The following is a 17,066-nucleotide window of genomic DNA, read 5'->3' as shown; positions in this document are numbered from 1 at the left end:
CAACCCTTTAGGGGAGTAGAAAGCCTCATCTTCCTCTCTGTGGAGCAGCTAGTGGTTTCGAACTGCTGACCTTGTGGTTAGCTACCCAACACGGCACCCCTGCATCATTAGGGCTCCCATGTGCCGAGCTGTCAGGTAGAAGGATTCTGGGAATCAGGGTCATCACCGGGGACTGGCCTGTGTTCATGGTGAGAGGGGCTTGAGCTGACTTGGGGCAGACAGAGAAGAGGAGCTATGTAGAGTGGGAGCAGCTCATGCACACAGAAGCTCACACACGTACACATGTGTACACACTAACACCCACACAAATGCACACACGTTTGCACACCCACAGCCATATGCACATACATGTACACATGATCTCACACACTACACGTACACACACGTACAGGCACATGTATGGATACACCACAGGCACACATTCATGCACACATCTTTGTCCACACATGCATACATATCCTCACACACTGGCACTCGCACACATCATACATGCACAGACACATGCATGTGCTCACACACAAGTGCACAGACATGTTCCTGCAACACACAGAGGTTCACCATGCACGTGTGTGCGCACACTAACATTCACACACACACACACACACACACACACACACACACACCAGTGATACCCCGAGCTCCAGTGCCTAGCTTGTCACAGAGACTCTCATTGTCATTGTAGAAAGCAGTAGACTGAGATCAGGGAGGCTCACTCTTACTCAGCGTAGTGGCACTGACCCCAGGCCTGGGGACACAGACCCTGTCTCATTGGGAATAGTCGCAGGTGGCATCAGGGAGGGCTGCTGGGGACCAGCCAGTGGCCTCAGGGAAAACAGTACAGTCTTCTCCCTCCTGGCAGAGTTTATATTTCACCTGGCACCTGGCTGGGGCCCTGGGTCCATGGTGTGGTGGTGCCCTTTGGGGCTCCTGTGGCTCTGGACAGGCCGTGGCGCAGGGGCCCCAGGAGCTGTGCGGGCCTGTCCCCTCCCATGGGGTCTTCTCTTCCTAGGAAGCTGTGCTGTCCTGCTACATCCTGTAGACATCAGTGTGCACTGGACAAGGGGCCCATGAGAAGTGACCCTTGAAGAAGAGGGGCCTGTGCCAGTTGTGTGCACTGGTGTGTTTGTGTGTTGTGTGCCGTGGTGGGATTTACAGGTGTGAGCTCCTCTTCCTGCTTCAGCAGAGGGAAGAAGAGGAATTGTCCCACAATGGACAATTGTCCCACAATGTTGCCTCAGACAGATGGGCTCCTGTCGCACCATGGTGACCACCTTTATGTGTGTGTCCAGCCACTTCTTGTCCCATCCCCGGGGTGGCTCTCTTCAAGCTGCTCAAATGACGCATAGAGCCCGCTTGGCAGCGAGAGGAGAGAGTCAGCCCAGAGCCCTGCATGGCCATTGTTCCTGAGCAGCTGTCACTTGTTCCTGGTGCTCTGGGCTCAGGAAGGGACAGCTCATGGATTTTGTACACAGACTGAACCTCACAAGCCAGGTTTGGTGGTCGGTCTAATCAATGGTGTGGGCTCCCCCATGCTTGGCACGGGAGGCAGTCTACAATTGGATGCCAGGCAGCTGGTCAGCCCACTTGGCCAGGAGAGTCTTCAAGGCTGCAGGCTGAGTGTTGAGTTTGCATGGGCCACACGGTTCCAATCAGACAACTGGCCTTCTCAAGGGCACTGACCGTGAGCAAGGTCTGGCCTCTCCTGGACTAGACACCTGCTCTCGTTCCCACCTGGGGGCAGGCAGCAGAGGGCAGTGAGGTTGGCACATGCTGCTGGGCAGCTTCCTTACTCAAACAGCTTGAAGCTTCCCTTCCCTGCCTGGTCGCAGCAATCTGCTTTGGTTCTTTCAGGCTCTGGCCACACACACAAACTCAACACCTCAGGAGTGTTTTCTGCAGGGAAGTCCACCACCGCGGAGTTGAACCTTCTCTTCGAAAATGGCTTTCTTCACTCACATCCCTCCTGGATTCTCATGATGCTCCAGGGGTCGTGCTAGGCTCCCAGGAGACGGCAGTGAGGAAGAAAGACAAGGTCCAACCTTACATAGCATCAATGTGTGTGACTGTGTGGGAAAGCCCGGGGCATAGTGGGCTGATAACCTCAAGGTCGACAGTCAGAATCCACCCACCACCCTGAGGGAGAAAGACGAGACGATCTGTTCCCCAAAGATGACAGGCTCAGAAATCTCAGGGGACAGCTCTACTCTGTCCTGCAGGGTCCCTATGGATCAGAATCGGCTCCATGGCAGTGGCATGCATGCGTGTGCGTGCATGTGTCTTGAAAGAACTTTTGCCAGACTTTCTGAGAAGCGACTCCGTCTCATGTACTGTGGACGTGTTACTAGGCAGGGCCATCCCTGGAAGGGGACACCCACGTGGAGGGTCGGAGAAACATTCCATAAATTGAGTGGATCACATGGCTGCCCTAATGTCCTCAAACATGTGACAATACTTCTAGGGCAGGATGGCGTGGGGATCGATGGGGCTTCCTTCTGTTATCACACAGAACAGAGCGGGTGGCGCCCATCCGCCGCAGCCACTGCCCGTGTGTGTGTGTGTGTGTGTGTGTGTGTCCCCTGACAGAGCTGGAAGACAGACACCTGGGTTGTACTGTCACATGACAGCCTTAACTCGTTGGCAGGAGAGCTGAGCCAACCTTCTGAGACCTTCCTCTGTGGCTGCTGTGTCTTTGTTATCAGGTGCCATCGAGTCGGTCCCGACCCCGTAGCGACTGTGTGCATGGCAGCACAGCACACTGCCCAGTTCTGGCTGTGCTCACATCCTTCCTGTGCCGGGGCCACAGGGGCAGCTGCAGTGTCAGTACGTCATCTGCCTTTGAGCGTCAGCTGCTGTAAGGCAGTTGCCCTGGGGCATCAGGGGCTCCGAGTTGTCTTGCTCAAGTGCAGATTCCCCCCCACCCCCCGGAAGTAGTGAAGCCATTGGGCCCCAGGGACCTCTTCCTGTCTGCGCTGGCACCCACCCCTGTGCTCTTCCAATCCCCCCGGGGTTCTCTCCCCACCCCCACCACACCCTCCCAGGCACACAGGCAGCTCCTCTGGTGGTCTCCTTGGGAGCCCCGCGTTCCTCTGACGGACTGAGTGTGGCTGGACGGGGTGGGGGGGCATGGTTCTTGGCCAGCCCTCAGGGCTGTGCCCGGCACTGTGTGTCAGTGCTGCACAGGTAGAAGCCACTGTCCGCGGGGCTCCCCTGGCGCACAGTGAGGTTGGAGAATGTCAGGATTGGGCGGCTGATGGGGAACTTGTCCTTGCTGAACCCGCTCTCATACGTGGCGTCCGAGCCCTGGTTGGCCGTCGCCATCACTTCCAATCCCCGCCCGGGGAGCTGGCGGTACCAGAAGATGACGGAGACTTGAACATCAACCCGACACTGGATGGTCACTGATGCCCCCTGGGGACAGATGGCCCTGCTTGGCTCTTGAGAGACACGGGGCCCGGATGCAGAGCCTAGATGGGGAGAGAACAGGAGAAGCACGGAGGGAGGGTTAGACTCTCCCCACCCAACACCCTCTATCCCCTGACGGGGACCCTTCCCACCCCTCAGTTCGGCAATGCCTGGATCCCCGCACCCACAGCCAGTGAGGCTCACACCTCCTCCCAGGAGAAGTAACAGGAGACCCAGCATGCTCGGGGACTGGCTCCTGTCTGTGCTGCCCTGAGAGGAGGCACCAGGGAGTCCAGTCCACATGTGTCTTCCACCCACTTCCTGTCCCTTTCCTGCACTGAGTTAGGAAGGAGTCAGTGGCTGTGTGCTGTGGACCTGGTGGTAGTTGGGTTTGCTCCTCGGCTCTACCTGGTGGTGAGCTTCTGCAGAGCAGGCGAGGTGACCGGCCTGAGCCTGGGCTGTGCACAGGCTCCTCACTGAGGCTGCATCTGTGCCTGCCCACCACTTACCCACCACCCTCCTCCTTGTCCTCGGGAGCGCCAGCCGCGTGGGGTCATGCGTGGCAGGAGGATGCAGTGGTGGCTTGGAAAAGCTAAAGGCAGCCTCTGGGAATAGAAACTGGCCTCTGATTTAAGATTCCAGCTTCAGCATCCCACAGCACGCTAGCAATGCAGTCTATGCGGAACAACTCGCTGGTTCTCCCGGGAGACAGACAGACAGACAGACACACACACAAACACACACACACACACACACACACACACACACACACACACACATACACACACACACCAGCAGGCGCTCCTCCCCAATTGCGGACCTTTCCCACATCACGGGCCTGTTTCGTGGTGAAGTCCGACGGGTTGCGGACAACACAGCTGCCTGGTCCGGTTGGGCACCAGTCTCACCATGGTCCTTAAGTCTGAGCCCAGAGCTGCAGCTACTGTGTCCGTCCATCTTGCCGAAGGCCTTCTCTGGGGAGGCTGGTGCAGGACCGGGCTGTGTTTTGTTCTGTGGTGCTTACGGTCGCTGTGGGCCACAGCCGACTTGGTGGCACCTAACAACAACCACCCCACCCAGCACAAAGTCCTTCTCCAGGGACTGATCCCTCACAACAGCAAGTCCAGAGCACGCGAGAGGAAGGCTTGCCGTCCTTGCCTCTAAGGAGCTCTCTGGCCCTCCTTCTTCCAGGACAGTCTTATAGGAGCTTTCAGAAGAATCCATCTGCTTCTGCATCACCACCTTCCCTGTCCCCCTTGCCCACCAGTCAGGTCACTTGTCACCTCCTCCTGACACCAGATGTGTGGCCACCAGTGAGAATCCAGCATCTCCAGAGATGGTGGGAGAGAGCCAGGCACTGCAGGACAGGCCTGAAGGACACTGCTGCCACCACGACAGTCACCTGTCCCCCGGGGACAAAGGCTACACAGCAAAGAGGCAAGAGCAAGTAGGAGCTGTCAGCACTGATACTGCCCCGTGTCCCCTGTATGTCGCCGAGGGGGCCATGGGGGGCACTTGCTGTGACAGACACTGGGGTGCTGTTCCCAGTCTACACAGCCCCTCCTTCCCTGTTTGCTCCAGGTCAGCTCAAGTCCTCTCTCACAGGAACACAGGCCAGCACCCGTTGATGGCCCTGCTTCCCAGAATCCCTCCACCTAAAAGCTCAGCACATGGGAGCCATGGTGGTGTGGTAGGTGCTGTGTTGGGCAGCTAACCACAAGGTCAGCAGTTCAAAGCCACCAGCTGCTCCACAGGAGTAGCAATGAGGCTTTCTACTCCTCTAAAGGGTTGCAGTCTCAGAAACACATGAGGGCAGTTGTACCCAGCCCCCTAGGGTCGCTGTCAGACAGAATCAACTCCACGGTAGTGAGGTTTTTTGTACATTTTGGGGAAAATCGGTGATTTGGGGAAAATCCAAGTGATTAGTGCACAAGGGGCTTCAAAACATTCCTGGGAAGGATAGGTAACTCTGCAGAGAGTACACTTTGGGGCACGGCAGGGAAGGTTGGGAGGTAAGGGGGGATCAGCAATAAAGAGAATGTTCTAGACTCAACGGTGGCGATGATGGTACAGCTCTTCTTAAAGTGGATGAACTACTGAATTGTCTGATATGTGAATGATAGGACAACAAAGCTGCTGGGAAAAACCCAAAAATCCAAACAGTGCCTGGGAAAATGGAGTGACCGGTAAGGGGATTTCCCCATGAACTTGTGAAGCCCCTGCCCATCCTACCCTCTCTCGGCCTTGCCTGAGCCACAGTTTTGCAAGCCCCTGCAGCTTGGGGCATTCATTTCTGTTTATGTTTCTGCAGATTTAAAAAAATCCCAAAATGAAACAGACTGTTAGAATAAACCAGCCTCCAACAATCTCAGGGGGTTCGTAGGTGCACTTGTATGGTAATAATATGTAAAGATCATAGTAAAGCTGTAGAAGATAGGAGGGGTAGGGGGGAAGATAAAATAAAGGAGTCAGACACATTTCATGGTAGCATGCTCACCTCCTGGATGGCCATGATCTCAGCAGCCAGGTCTGCAGAGAGAGTGGGAGGAGGGGAGAGTGAATCTTACTGTCTTGGGATATTTGTAGGTATCCATAGACATGCATGTCCAGTAGTTACATGCATCACAAGGTGGGTGGGAACCACAGTAAAGCTAAGCTCACAGGTGAGGAAACCCAATACCTGCCTTGGGGAAAGGCCTGAGCGGGGATGGGTGCCCCAGCGGGAGGAGATGACAAGAATGTCTGCTTCTATAGGGAGATAGAATCAATCATACGCTCGCTTTAAGGCAGGTTAGCTGTGAGGCGAGAATCTGTGGGAGCGATCTTTAAAGCAGGATCATGTACTTGGACTTGATCTCTAACTTACCAAAGTGGAGGCTTGCCTACTGTGGAATAATAGCTTTCCAGATTCCCTCTTTTATAAGTTGGGGGAAAGTCCTAGTCATATTTCCTTCAGTGTTAGTTTCCCACAACAGATAAACCGTCCCTTCTGATATTTGCTGGGAGGATAGAGCATCTGTCTGAAACAAGGGGAGGCTTCCTCCCATTGGTGACGAACATAACACACAGCCCGCTGCCACCGAGCTGATGCCACTGGGCAGAGATGCTGCACGCATGCAAAGGGCAGCCCCAGCAGGCGCCCATAGCTTTCTCCTGTGGAGCTGCTGACCTGCTGGCTGAGCATTTTAGCCACTGTGCCACCAGGTCCCCTGGTTTAGAGCTAAACCCCAAACCGGACCAAGCCTGCTGAGTCGATTCCTTCCTACAGTGACCCCCAGGACCAAGCAGAACTGCCCCCTGGGGTTCGAGGAACCGTCTTTGGAGAAGCAGACCACTGCCTCATCTTCCTCAGGTCAGGCCACTGACCTGCCGCTTAGTGTCCGAGCCCTTAACCGCTCCTGAGCAGAGCTAGAGCCTCCTGGCTTCTCCTAACTGTCGGCATCATCTCTTACTCCTTCGCTGCCCAGAACTGCCCTCTAAAACACCACTGACCTTCTGCGTCCCCCCAGGTGGAATTTTTGCCAATTCGACCATCAAGGGAATAGAATTCAGTTCTAACAACTGTCCTCTTGAATCAGCACTTGGACCGTAACGTTTATCTCAAGGAAGAGTTGAGAAGTCCTGGTTAGTGCTGCGCTGCTACCCTCAAGGCTGGTGGTTTGAATCCACCAGCTGCTCCTGGGGAGCGAGATGAGGCTGTGGGCTCTCGGGATGAGCCCCACATGGGGTTGCTGTGTGGCAGAATGGGTGGTGGGTGGAGAGTTCAGAAAGTGCTGGCAGAGACCGGTCAATAACACGCCTCCGGAGGAGGGTCCAGCATGACCCAAGCCCACAGCTGCTGGCCTAACGGTTGGCCATTTAAGAGGAAAGATGGAGTGCAAAAGTCCCAGCCAGGGAGACCTGAGGAGCCCACTTCTCCTTCGACCTGAGGGGGCAGCTGTGATTTGGAATCTACTTGAAGGCCCTAAACTTTAGATAGTACGTGTGTGTGTGTGTGTGTGTGTGTGTGTGTGTGTGTGTGTGTGTGGTGTCACTAAAATGCCATCCCCTCCAGCCTGCTGCCTTCTTGGCCTATTTGGGACCATGCTTGGGACGGGGCCGGTTTGCGTGCGCTTAGCTCCTGACTTGGCAGGGTGGTTAGCAGGGCCCTCCCTGCTCGGCTGGGTGCGATGTGGGCCCCAGGATGGATGTCCCTTTCTGTGCAGGGAGGATGTGGCCTTGTGTTGCTGCGGTGTGACTGTTGACTCACAGAGAGATGCCTGGCTTGGCTGGCGGACTCCAGGGTCAGGGGGAAGCTCTCCAGCCTCTTCCTGGAGATCCCGCACCCATCATGAATATTGCCCAGTCCAAGGGAGTAGCAGGCCATGCGCACCACCAGCGCTGGGTCCTGCCGGTATCAGAACATTCTGTTAGGTTGCATAGACTGCACACACTGCAAGGAGAGTTCGCTCCTGGCCTTCTGATCGAACACCTGATCGCTCCTGGCCTTCTGATCAAGGGTCTGAACTCCTAGAGCATCCAAGAGACCTGAGGGAGGGAGGGAGAGGTGAGATGGGAGAGGAAGCACAAGTTCGCCCAGGGACCAGGGCACAGGGCTTTGGGCAAACTCCCAGTATGTACCCCTCCCAGGAAACAGAGGGCCTAGTCCCATGGCAGCGTTGGGTGGGGTGGAGTGATCTCAGTTTCTCAGGTGCTTCCTGAAGCCCCTCTCCTCATGGGAGAGTCACTGTGGTTGTGGGAGTGTGGGGGAGTGTGTGTGTGTGTGTGTGTGTGTGTGTGTGAGAGAGAGAGAGAGAGAGAGAGAGAGAGAGCACCAGAGCCTGCTTTTTGTTGTCCAGACTGAGGGAGAGGAGGGGCATCCACTGCAGGAAGGTGCTGGGCTGGCTGTGGGTTGGGTGGGGAAAGAGGAGTCAGGGCCAGTGAGCATGACCCTCCCTCCCCCTTCCCCTGGGGCAGGCTGGGCGTGTGTGTGTGTGTGTGTGTGTGTGTGTGTGTGTTGAGGGAGGGGGCTGGGCAGGACTATTTGCTCAGCAAGGAGAACAGGAGATGTTAGATCTGTAATAACCTTCCTTGGGCGCTGTCCCCCCAACGCCCCCAGCCAGGAGCAGACCAGGGCTGAGGGGCGGTTCCGGTGGACTCCGCTGGTTGAAGGTCACCTGGCTGCGGGCTGCAGAAGGGCGCAGGCTGCCCCGATGCTGAACTGGACGAGCAGCCCTCCCTGAACTGGACGAGCAGCCCTCCCCGCGCACAGAAGCGACTCCCTTTGCTCCTCTTGTGGAACTAGGGCCATCTGGTTGGAGGCCCGCCCCGCCCCTGAGGGGAGCGTCCAGGGGCGGCGCCCGAGCCAGGCGCCCTTTGTGCGTAGGGAGCGGCTGTCCACGCGACGCTGTGGTCAGGCTGCTGGCACAGAGGTACAGCGCGGTCTGGTTGGGGAGGGCGGACTCCAGGGTCAGCAAGAAGTGCTCCTTCTCCTCCCGGGATGCCTTGTAGCCGTCGGGGGCCTCGCCCTTCTGCATGCTCTCCACTCCGATGGAGTAGTGGAGGAGTCGCAGGCCCTGGCCCGGGTCCTGCCGGTACCAGTACGTGGACTCGTGGTCCAGGTCCTGCGTGCAGACCACCTTCAGCATCTCCCCGCGCCGGACGATGCGCTGTCTCGGGGTCTGGGTCACCCTGGCCTCCTTGGGGCCTGGTGGGGGACAGGGCGGGGAAGTCAAGGCCGGGTGGGGAGATGCCGTAGCCCCCTTGGCACGTAAGCCCGCCCTCACTCACCTGATGGCAGGAGGCAGAGGAGCATGCCGGCCAGCAGCGCCCTGGGCATGGCGGGGTCTCAGCCTTAGGGCTTCTTCAGGTCTGTCTCCACAGCTGCAGGAGGGACCACCGAGCGCCTTGAGGGCGGGGCTACAAGGTGGCACCGCCCCCCACTCAGCCCTCACCCACCTGGACCAAGTCCTAGGTTCTTCTGAGCTCGGGTCTGTGTTCCCCTCCACGTGTGTGTGGTGGATGCCTTCGAAAGCCCCAGAGGTAGATTTTCTTTATTATCCCTGCGGACAGGCAACACTCTGTACCCCCACGCTGATGACCTGGTGTTTCCCTGCGGGACAGACTGTCAGCACCCCCTCCATGAATGGTGTCCCACTAGCCCATAGCCCTGGGCTTGCCTTGCCCGCTAATCTGACGCTGGTGGTACCAGCCCCGCAGCAGCGCGGAGTAAGAAAGGCTTGGCGACTGACTTGAGGAGGAGGGAATATGTGATCCACGGGGGATGGGAAGAGGTGGGGCAGGCCAGCAGGGGGAAGGAGTTGTCACAGGTGTAGAGTGGGCATCTGGTCTGTGAACTCCCACGGTAAAGTCAAAAACAAAAAGCAATACCCTCTCCCCCCAACCCGTGTGGAGCCATTCCACCCGTGTACCTGGGCCTGAATCCGGCGGCCGCTGGTGGGTGAGTTGTTTTGCTTCCTCTTGTTTTTCAACTCTTTCTTGCAGCTGATGTCCGACCTGTGCGCTTATGCACACACATGCTCATCCCACCCCAGTCCATCCCTGTGACTGGGTCACTGCTGTCCGGTCTGTCCTTTGCTGACCCCCCGGTGCCGACTGCCCTGCATTCCACCCCTTGGATCCCGTCCACCAGCAGTGACCACAGCTGCAGTTTGGACAGGCTGCTGTGTCCGACACAGGGACTAGGGGGAGGACAGGGTCCCTGCGTGGAGGAGCCCACCTGCCTTTTCCAGAGTGCAGCCCTGCATGGGCTGGGGGGCACAGCCTGCTCATCTCTCCCCTCTGCTCCCCTGGCTGCCTCACTATTTGCTCTCAGTCCCCTCCTCAGGGGTCTCTCTGAGAAGCTGCCTCTTCTCTTGCCCACGCCGCTTCCGGCAAGTTCTTGACAAAACCCTCCTGCCCCCACCCCCACCCCAGAGGAGCCCCTCATCCCTGCAGAGCTTATGTCCCTTCCCTGCACAGTTCTGCCCTCTGCGTCAGCACAGAGGTGGACAGCAGGCCTCGCCCCAGCACCGAGTCCTGCTTTCTTTATCCCAGGAGCATAGTGGGTCTGCGGGCCGGGCCATGCATTTCCCTCCTTCTTCCACTGGCCTGGGAGGAAGTCAGTACCCCGACCTTTACCCTGAGCTTGCTTCTCATTCAGACGAATTTTCACCCAAACTTCTCTGAAATTTCATGCTTGCATCAAGGGCTATGGGCAGCTCTGGGGGGCGGGGCAGTGGTTAGGCACTGGGGTGCGAGGGGACGGTTTTGTGGTTCAAACGTACAAGCTGCGGCAGGTGAGAAACGTGGCCACTGGCTTCCTGGAAGATGAAGATGACAGCTCTGTTCTTGGCTGCCCTCCCAGGTGCTGATTCTCAACCGATTTTGGTTTTTCACAAAGGAAGAGGGCAGTGCCACCTGGTTGAGTATCGCGGGGTTGCAGAATTTTCTGGTTGCCCCAGAGTGCACGGACTGTCTAATGGGAACCCTTGTGAGCTAGTGGGGTGGTGCAATGGACTCCTAAACTGGAAGGTCAAGAGTTTGAAGCCACCAGCTGCTCCGAGGGGTAAAGATGAGGGTTCCTACGTTTGTAAAGCTTCTGGGATCGACCCCAAGAGTGAGGGAAGGTCCTGTGTATCAGAGTAGAACAGAGCCCTGCAGGGCTTTCAGTGGCTGGTTTCACCAAAGCAGGTCTTGAGCTCATGTTTCCTGAGGAGCCTCTGGGTGATTGGAACCCGCCACCTTTCAGTTAGCAGCCGTTGAGCACATTAGCAGTTTGCACTCGCAAATCGGGATAAAGCCCCCACCTAAAAGATGTCCCAGGAAAAAGTCCCAGTCCTAATCCCTGCATTGGTGACTACACATGGTGAGCCAGCAAAGGAGCATTAAGGTGGCAGGTACGATACTTGCTTCCTGATGGCCTTGAGGTGGAGGGAGTCACTCAGTTATCCAGGTGGGTCCTGGGAGCTCTGGTGGCATAGTGGCTATGCACTGGGCTGTGATCTGTAAGGTTGGCAGTTTGAAAGCACCAGCAGCTCCAAGGGACAAAGATGGGACTTTTTACTTCTGTTACAGCCTCAGACACTCCTGGGCAATTCTACCCTGTCCTACAGGGTTGCTGTGAGTTGACATTGGCTCATTCGCAAGGAGTGCTTGGAGATTGGCACCTGGACTCCCAGAACCTTTGCTGGCTGTGCTCAGAGGGAGCTGTGACTGGGGAAGAAGAGTCAAAGCGACATTTGGTCACTTGTTTGAAGAGAGAGGAGGGGACTCACCTCAGAAATCCCCCAAAGTCATGTGGCCCTTCCAGCACCCCTGTGCCAGAGCCATGAACCGCTGCCTGGGGTTTCTGATTGTGTCCGGCTGTTGTAAGTCACTAAGTGTGTGTGTGTGTGTGTGTGTGTGTGTGTGTGTGAGAGTGTGTGTCTGTGTGAGTGTGTATGTGTGGAAGTGTGAGGGTCTGTGTGTAAGAGTGTGTGCGTGCCTGTGCCTGTGTATGAGTGTGTGTGTAAGCGTGTGTGTGCCGGTGTGTTGTGAGCATGTAGGTATATGTGTGAGTGTGTACATGTGACTGTGTGTGAGTGTGTGACTGTATGTGTGTGTGTATAAGTGTACGTGTGTCTGTGTGTGAGTGTGTGTGTGACTGTGTGGTATGTATAAGTGTACGTGTGAGGGTGTGTGCGTGCATGTGCATAGGTGGAGGGAGTTCTCTCTCTCTTTTTTTACTTGATTGAGCAGAATTCAATTCCTTCACCATTCCCTGTATCTGTATGGAAAAGGTTGTCTTGAAAGATGTCCCTATTGCTTTAATGTCCTCGGGAGTGGGTGGCCCTTGGGGACAAAGACCTAGATGGCAGTAGGTGAGCACGCAGGGTCCAAGCCCCAGGGGGTGGGTCGGGTCCCCCCCGCCCCAGTCCGGCCCTTTTTGTACAGAGAGGCTGTGGCTGCAGGTGGCTGTGGTGTCACTGCTAGCACAGAGGTACACAGACGACTGGTTGGGGCTGGCCACCTCCAGGGTCAGGGGGAAAGCACGCATATCTTTTCGAGAGACACGGTAGCCCTGAGGGATATCCCCCTCTTCAAAGCTGCCCTCCCCAGTCGAGTAATAGATCAGCCGCAGGCCATGCCCTGGGTCCTGCCGATACCAGTACATCACGAAATGATCCGTATCCTGAGAACAGTTCAGAGTCAACGCCTTTCCCCTGCCCAAGATCCTGTGTCCTGGAGACTGAGTGACCGTGGCGTCCTCGAGTCCTGGGAGGGACAAAGGTGACCCATTAGAGGCTGAGCCCAGGACGGAGGCATGGGAAAATGGATGTTACCGGCCTGAAGAGCACCTGGGGGCCTGTGGCAGGGGCCCCTCACCAGCTCCCAGGAGACACAGGATCACACAGCAGAGGGGCCTGGACCCCATGGCAGATCCGATCAGGGCTGCTGTCCACACAGGTTCCCGCAGCTTTCTCTACTTCCTGTCTAGAGAGACGGCACCCTCCTCCCTCGCTGCGTCAGGCTGGAGGGGCGGTCACAGAATGCAGTGGGTTCATGTATCCAGCTCACAGGACCACCTGTGCTGTCCCTTGGAAGGCACAGCATGGGGTTTCCTGCCTCTGGGAATTTTCCAGAGACAGCCGTCACAGATACCTGATAGGAGGGTTCTTCACCTCTGGGGTTTTTAACAGATTGCTGTGGGAAGGGTTGGCAGTGTCCCTATTTTTTATTCATCGACCCCCAACTTCCAATGCCACTCTAAAGTCTTGTCACCTTTTTAGTACATCTAAGGCCAGTCACAGGCATGTGAAGGTGGGACCTCACCTGAGGAAGACCACAAGAGGATTTTGAATCGTGGTGCTGGCAAAGAATATTGAAAATATGGACTGCCAACAGAACAAACAAGTCCGTCTGGGAAGAAGTGCAGCCAGAGCGCATCTTAGAGGCAAGAATGGCCAGGCTTTGTCTCGTGCACTTTGGATATGTTATCAGGAGAGACCAGTCTCCAGGGGGAGGGCAGCTTGCTTGGTAGAGGGGCAGTGAAATGGAGGAAGACCCTTGATAAGATGGATGGACACGGTGGCTGCGGCAGTGGGCACAGTCATAACAATTGTGAGGATGATACAGGACTGCCGGTGCTGTGTTCTGCGATCCATTGGGTCCCTTTGAGTCAGAACTACCTTGACAGCACACAGCAACAGCAACGACAACAACACGTCCAGTCTAATATTTAGAAAAGTGATGGGCATTGTCGTGGATGTCACTCTACTTGGGTGCACCTTCAGTGCTTATGGAAACAGCAGTCAAGACGCCAAAGGTCGGATTGCACTGGGCAAACCTTTGCAAAAGGCTTACTTCCAGTGCTACAGAGCGAAGATGCTCCTGTGAGGGGTGGGGCGTGCCGACTCAAACCATGGTATTTTCCGTCACCTTGCATGCACGTGGAAGCTGGACAGGAGAAGAGGAAGATGCACTTGAATTGTGATGTTGAAGAAGAATATGAAACATACAATGGATCACCAGCAGAACCAACAGATCTGTCTTGGAAGAAGGACACCAGAGTGCTCCTTAAAAGCAAGGCTGGGGAGACTGTGTCTCATGGACTCTTGGACATGCTCTCAGGAGGGACCAGTCTCTGGATGGACCCAGGAGGGGCTGCGAAGAGGGGCTCCAACATAATGACCATTGTGTGGCTGGTGCGGGACCAGGCGGCGCTTGTTCTGCTGCATATGGATCTCAATGAGCGGGACCAACTCAACAGTATCCAACAACAGCAGCAAATAAACACTCAGCCACCAACCCCCCCCACCACCACCAGGCATTAATCTCCGTGAATGGTAGCGAAGCTCTACCTGCTGGACCTGTGAGGTCAGTGTCCTTTTGACACTTGCTGTCCTCTCTGTCTGGACTGCAATTTACTAAGGGAATGGCAAGGTATGCTGGAGAGAGTACACACTCTCACCCACCCCCATGAAAAACTAGTAGGAGTCTAGAGCCGTCGTTCTCAACCTCCCTAATGCCACCACCCTGTAATACAGTTCCTCATGTTGTGGTGACCCCCAACCATAACATTATTGTCGTTGCTACTTCATCACTGTCATTTTGCTACTGTTATGAATCGGGCGACCTCTGTGAAAGTGTCGTCCGACCCCCAAAGGGTCACAGGTTGAGAATCGCTGCTCTAGAGGGATCTGATGCAGTCACTGTGTGCCCAGAGGTGTACAGAAATCTGCATGGTGCTGGGTTTAGCTAGACTCACCTTCCTTTCCAGGGACAGTTGCTGAACCAAATAGCTTAGTTCTTACTGCTACACCAGGCTCAGCATCATGGGATGAGGACTTGGGAGTCATGGGGTGGGGGGTAGGACTGGGATGGGGGGTGGAGGAAACTGTGCCTGGGTGAGAGCAGGGGCCTTTAGGGCCCATGGGTGAAGGGCCCAGCTTATGATGAGGAAGGAGCCCGCAGACAGGCCGCTGAGAAAGCCACTCATGCCTTCCGTGTCTGAGCTAACACAGGCTCCTCTTCAGGGGCCATTGGCCCTGTCCATGTTGTCTGTGCGGGCCTCACTGGAGGTTTGGGAAGAGGCTGAAGCCGTGCAGACTCTGGGGCTGACCACTCCCTGGCTTGTTGTGGGGGGGTGTCATGGCCCCGGGGCCCAGCAGTTTGGGAGGTCTGTGGTTTGCTGATGTGCGAGGGAGGCTCCCTCGGCTGCGCTAGCCCTTCTGGTGTGGCCTGCAGGTGTGTGCGTGGTGCTGTGGAAGAACTGCTGGCGCAGAAGTAGAGAGCACTCTCCTTGGGGCTGGCTGAATCCAGCACCAGAGGGAAACGCTCCTGGGTGCTCCTGGAGACGGTCCAGCGGGAGGCGAGATCCTCTTTCTCCCAGGAGTTGATGCCATAAGAGTAATGGATCAGCTGCAGCTCCTTCCCCGGGTCTTGCCGATACCAGAACATTCTGTCATGGCCCATGTGTTGAGAACATTCCAGGGTGATCTTCTTTCCTGCCCCCGTGATGTAGTGTCTCGGAGTTTGGGAGACGTCAGCACTCACAGGGCCTGGGAGAGAAGGAGGCACAGGTTGGATGCAGAACCTAAGAGGACATTCGATGCGGAAGCAAACCCAGTGTGAGAGACTATATTCCTGAGACCCCTGTATCCAGGCCCACCTGCCACCAGGAGGGGAAGGACCATCCAGCAGATGAAACTGACAGCCATGGAGGAGCAGGGTAGACTGGTATCACCCAGGTCGGGGGGAGGGAGGATGGGCTTGATGACGCTGTTGCGTGGTGACGAGGTTTCTGCCAGCTTCCTGGACCCTGTGGCCATCCTGCAGAAGAAAGGTCTCTTCACGGTTCTCCCCCCAGCAAGGGTTATAATGTTGTTCCCTCTTCGCTCCCCAGAACCGACTGGCTGTCTGCATATGTATTGGCAGTTAAGGGCCAGCTGCTTTAGGATCTGGGAGGTTGGGAAGGAAGTGATGTTGGCGATGGGTTCTGGAGGGCCCGCGGAAACGGCTTCTGCACGTGGAGGGGCCACGTTTCCCAGGGAAGGGTCCCGCACAGAGAGGCGGGTCAGAGGAGGAGGGAGCAGGTGTGTAGGAGCTAGTGAGGACTGCTCATTCAGGAAATCTTCTGGTCTCTGCTGGCGGAGTTCACTGTAAATGACATCCGGTTCTATCTTCCATAGATGACTGCATGATAGACCAGTACTTCAGCTAGGTTTGCCGGTGTAAATGACTCACCACCCACCTGCCAGCTTTTCCTGCTGTGATGCTGGAAGCGATTCGTTGGGCTGTGATCCGCATGGTCGGGAGTTCAAAACCACTGACAGTTCTGAGGGAGAAAGACTGGGCCTTCTACTCCTATAAACAGTTAGAGCCTTGGAAACCCACAGGGGGTCGCTGTGAGTCAGCATTGCCTCGATGGCAGTGCATTGGGTTTCTGGACTCAGGTCAATAGGACAGATTGGGAAGAAGAGCCTGGTGATTGACCCTCAAAGTTAGCCAATGAACACCCATAGGCCACAACAGCACTGTCAACTGGCTTTGGCTCCACCAGGACATTGTGTTTGGGGAGGTCAGGGGCCGGTGAGGGGGAGGGAGGCCCTTCCTGAGACAGCTTAGCACAGTCGCTGCAGTGAAGATCTTGAAGATACTGGAGGTGGTGAGGGTGACTCAGACCCGGGCCGGAGTTCCTTCTTGTGTACGTGAGCTCACCCTGAGTGGGAGTCAACCTGCTGATGTCAGCTCACCTTATCTAATAGCAAGTCAACTCATCCATCTAATAAGTCAGCTCACCTTATCTAATAATAAGTCAACTCGTCTGTCTAACAATAGTGAGTGTTGCTATTTCTTTCAGGTCTCCTAAGTCAACTTCCCAGAGTGGTGACAGTCACCGAGACAGTCCCACTGTGACAAAGCCTTTGGCCCTCTCAATGTGACCTTTCCAACCGCAGTGAGTTTGCCTCCAAAACCTGGAACGTGGCCACAGAAACCAAAGCCAAGCTGCAGAGTCCCTGGGCAATTGCTTGGGTTTTGAACTTGGCTTTGAGATCTACCAGCTGTGGGTCCATAGGCCCATGACTTCAGTAGGATATGCCTTTGCTTCTCCAGTATAACGGGGCAGCACCGTCCTGTACTCCCCAAGGATTCCATGAACATGAAATAAAATGGTTCAACTGACAGCACGTGTGAAGGTTCAG

The 17,066-nt window shown here is 55.9% G+C and overlaps 1 protein-coding gene across 1 annotated transcript in view; it reads right to left on the bottom strand.

Moving 5' to 3' along the window:
* The window catches only part of LOC142456237 (M1-specific T cell receptor beta chain-like), a 41,921-nt gene extending 26,229 nt beyond the window's left edge, over positions 1-15,692 (bottom strand). Inside the window, exons 1-5 of the mRNA XM_075557424.1 lie at positions 15,533-15,692; positions 15,159-15,422; positions 12,366-12,636; positions 9,172-9,212; positions 8,783-9,088 (exon numbers count right to left, since the gene is read on the bottom strand). Coding sequence (XP_075413539.1) covers positions 8,783-9,088; positions 9,172-9,212; positions 12,366-12,636; positions 15,159-15,422; positions 15,533-15,692 — 1,042 coding nt within the window. The remainder of the gene's footprint in view (positions 1-8,782; positions 9,089-9,171; positions 9,213-12,365; positions 12,637-15,158; positions 15,423-15,532) is intronic.
* Between the last annotated feature and the right edge of the window lie 1,374 nt (positions 15,693-17,066).

Source organism: Tenrec ecaudatus, chromosome 9, assembly GCF_050624435.1.
Source record: "Tenrec ecaudatus isolate mTenEca1 chromosome 9, mTenEca1.hap1, whole genome shotgun sequence".
Classification (NCBI taxonomy): domain Eukaryota; kingdom Metazoa; phylum Chordata; class Mammalia; order Afrosoricida; family Tenrecidae; genus Tenrec; species Tenrec ecaudatus.
The sequence above is the reverse complement of the archived record's forward strand: the minus strand, read 5'-3'. Positions and strand labels throughout refer to the sequence as shown.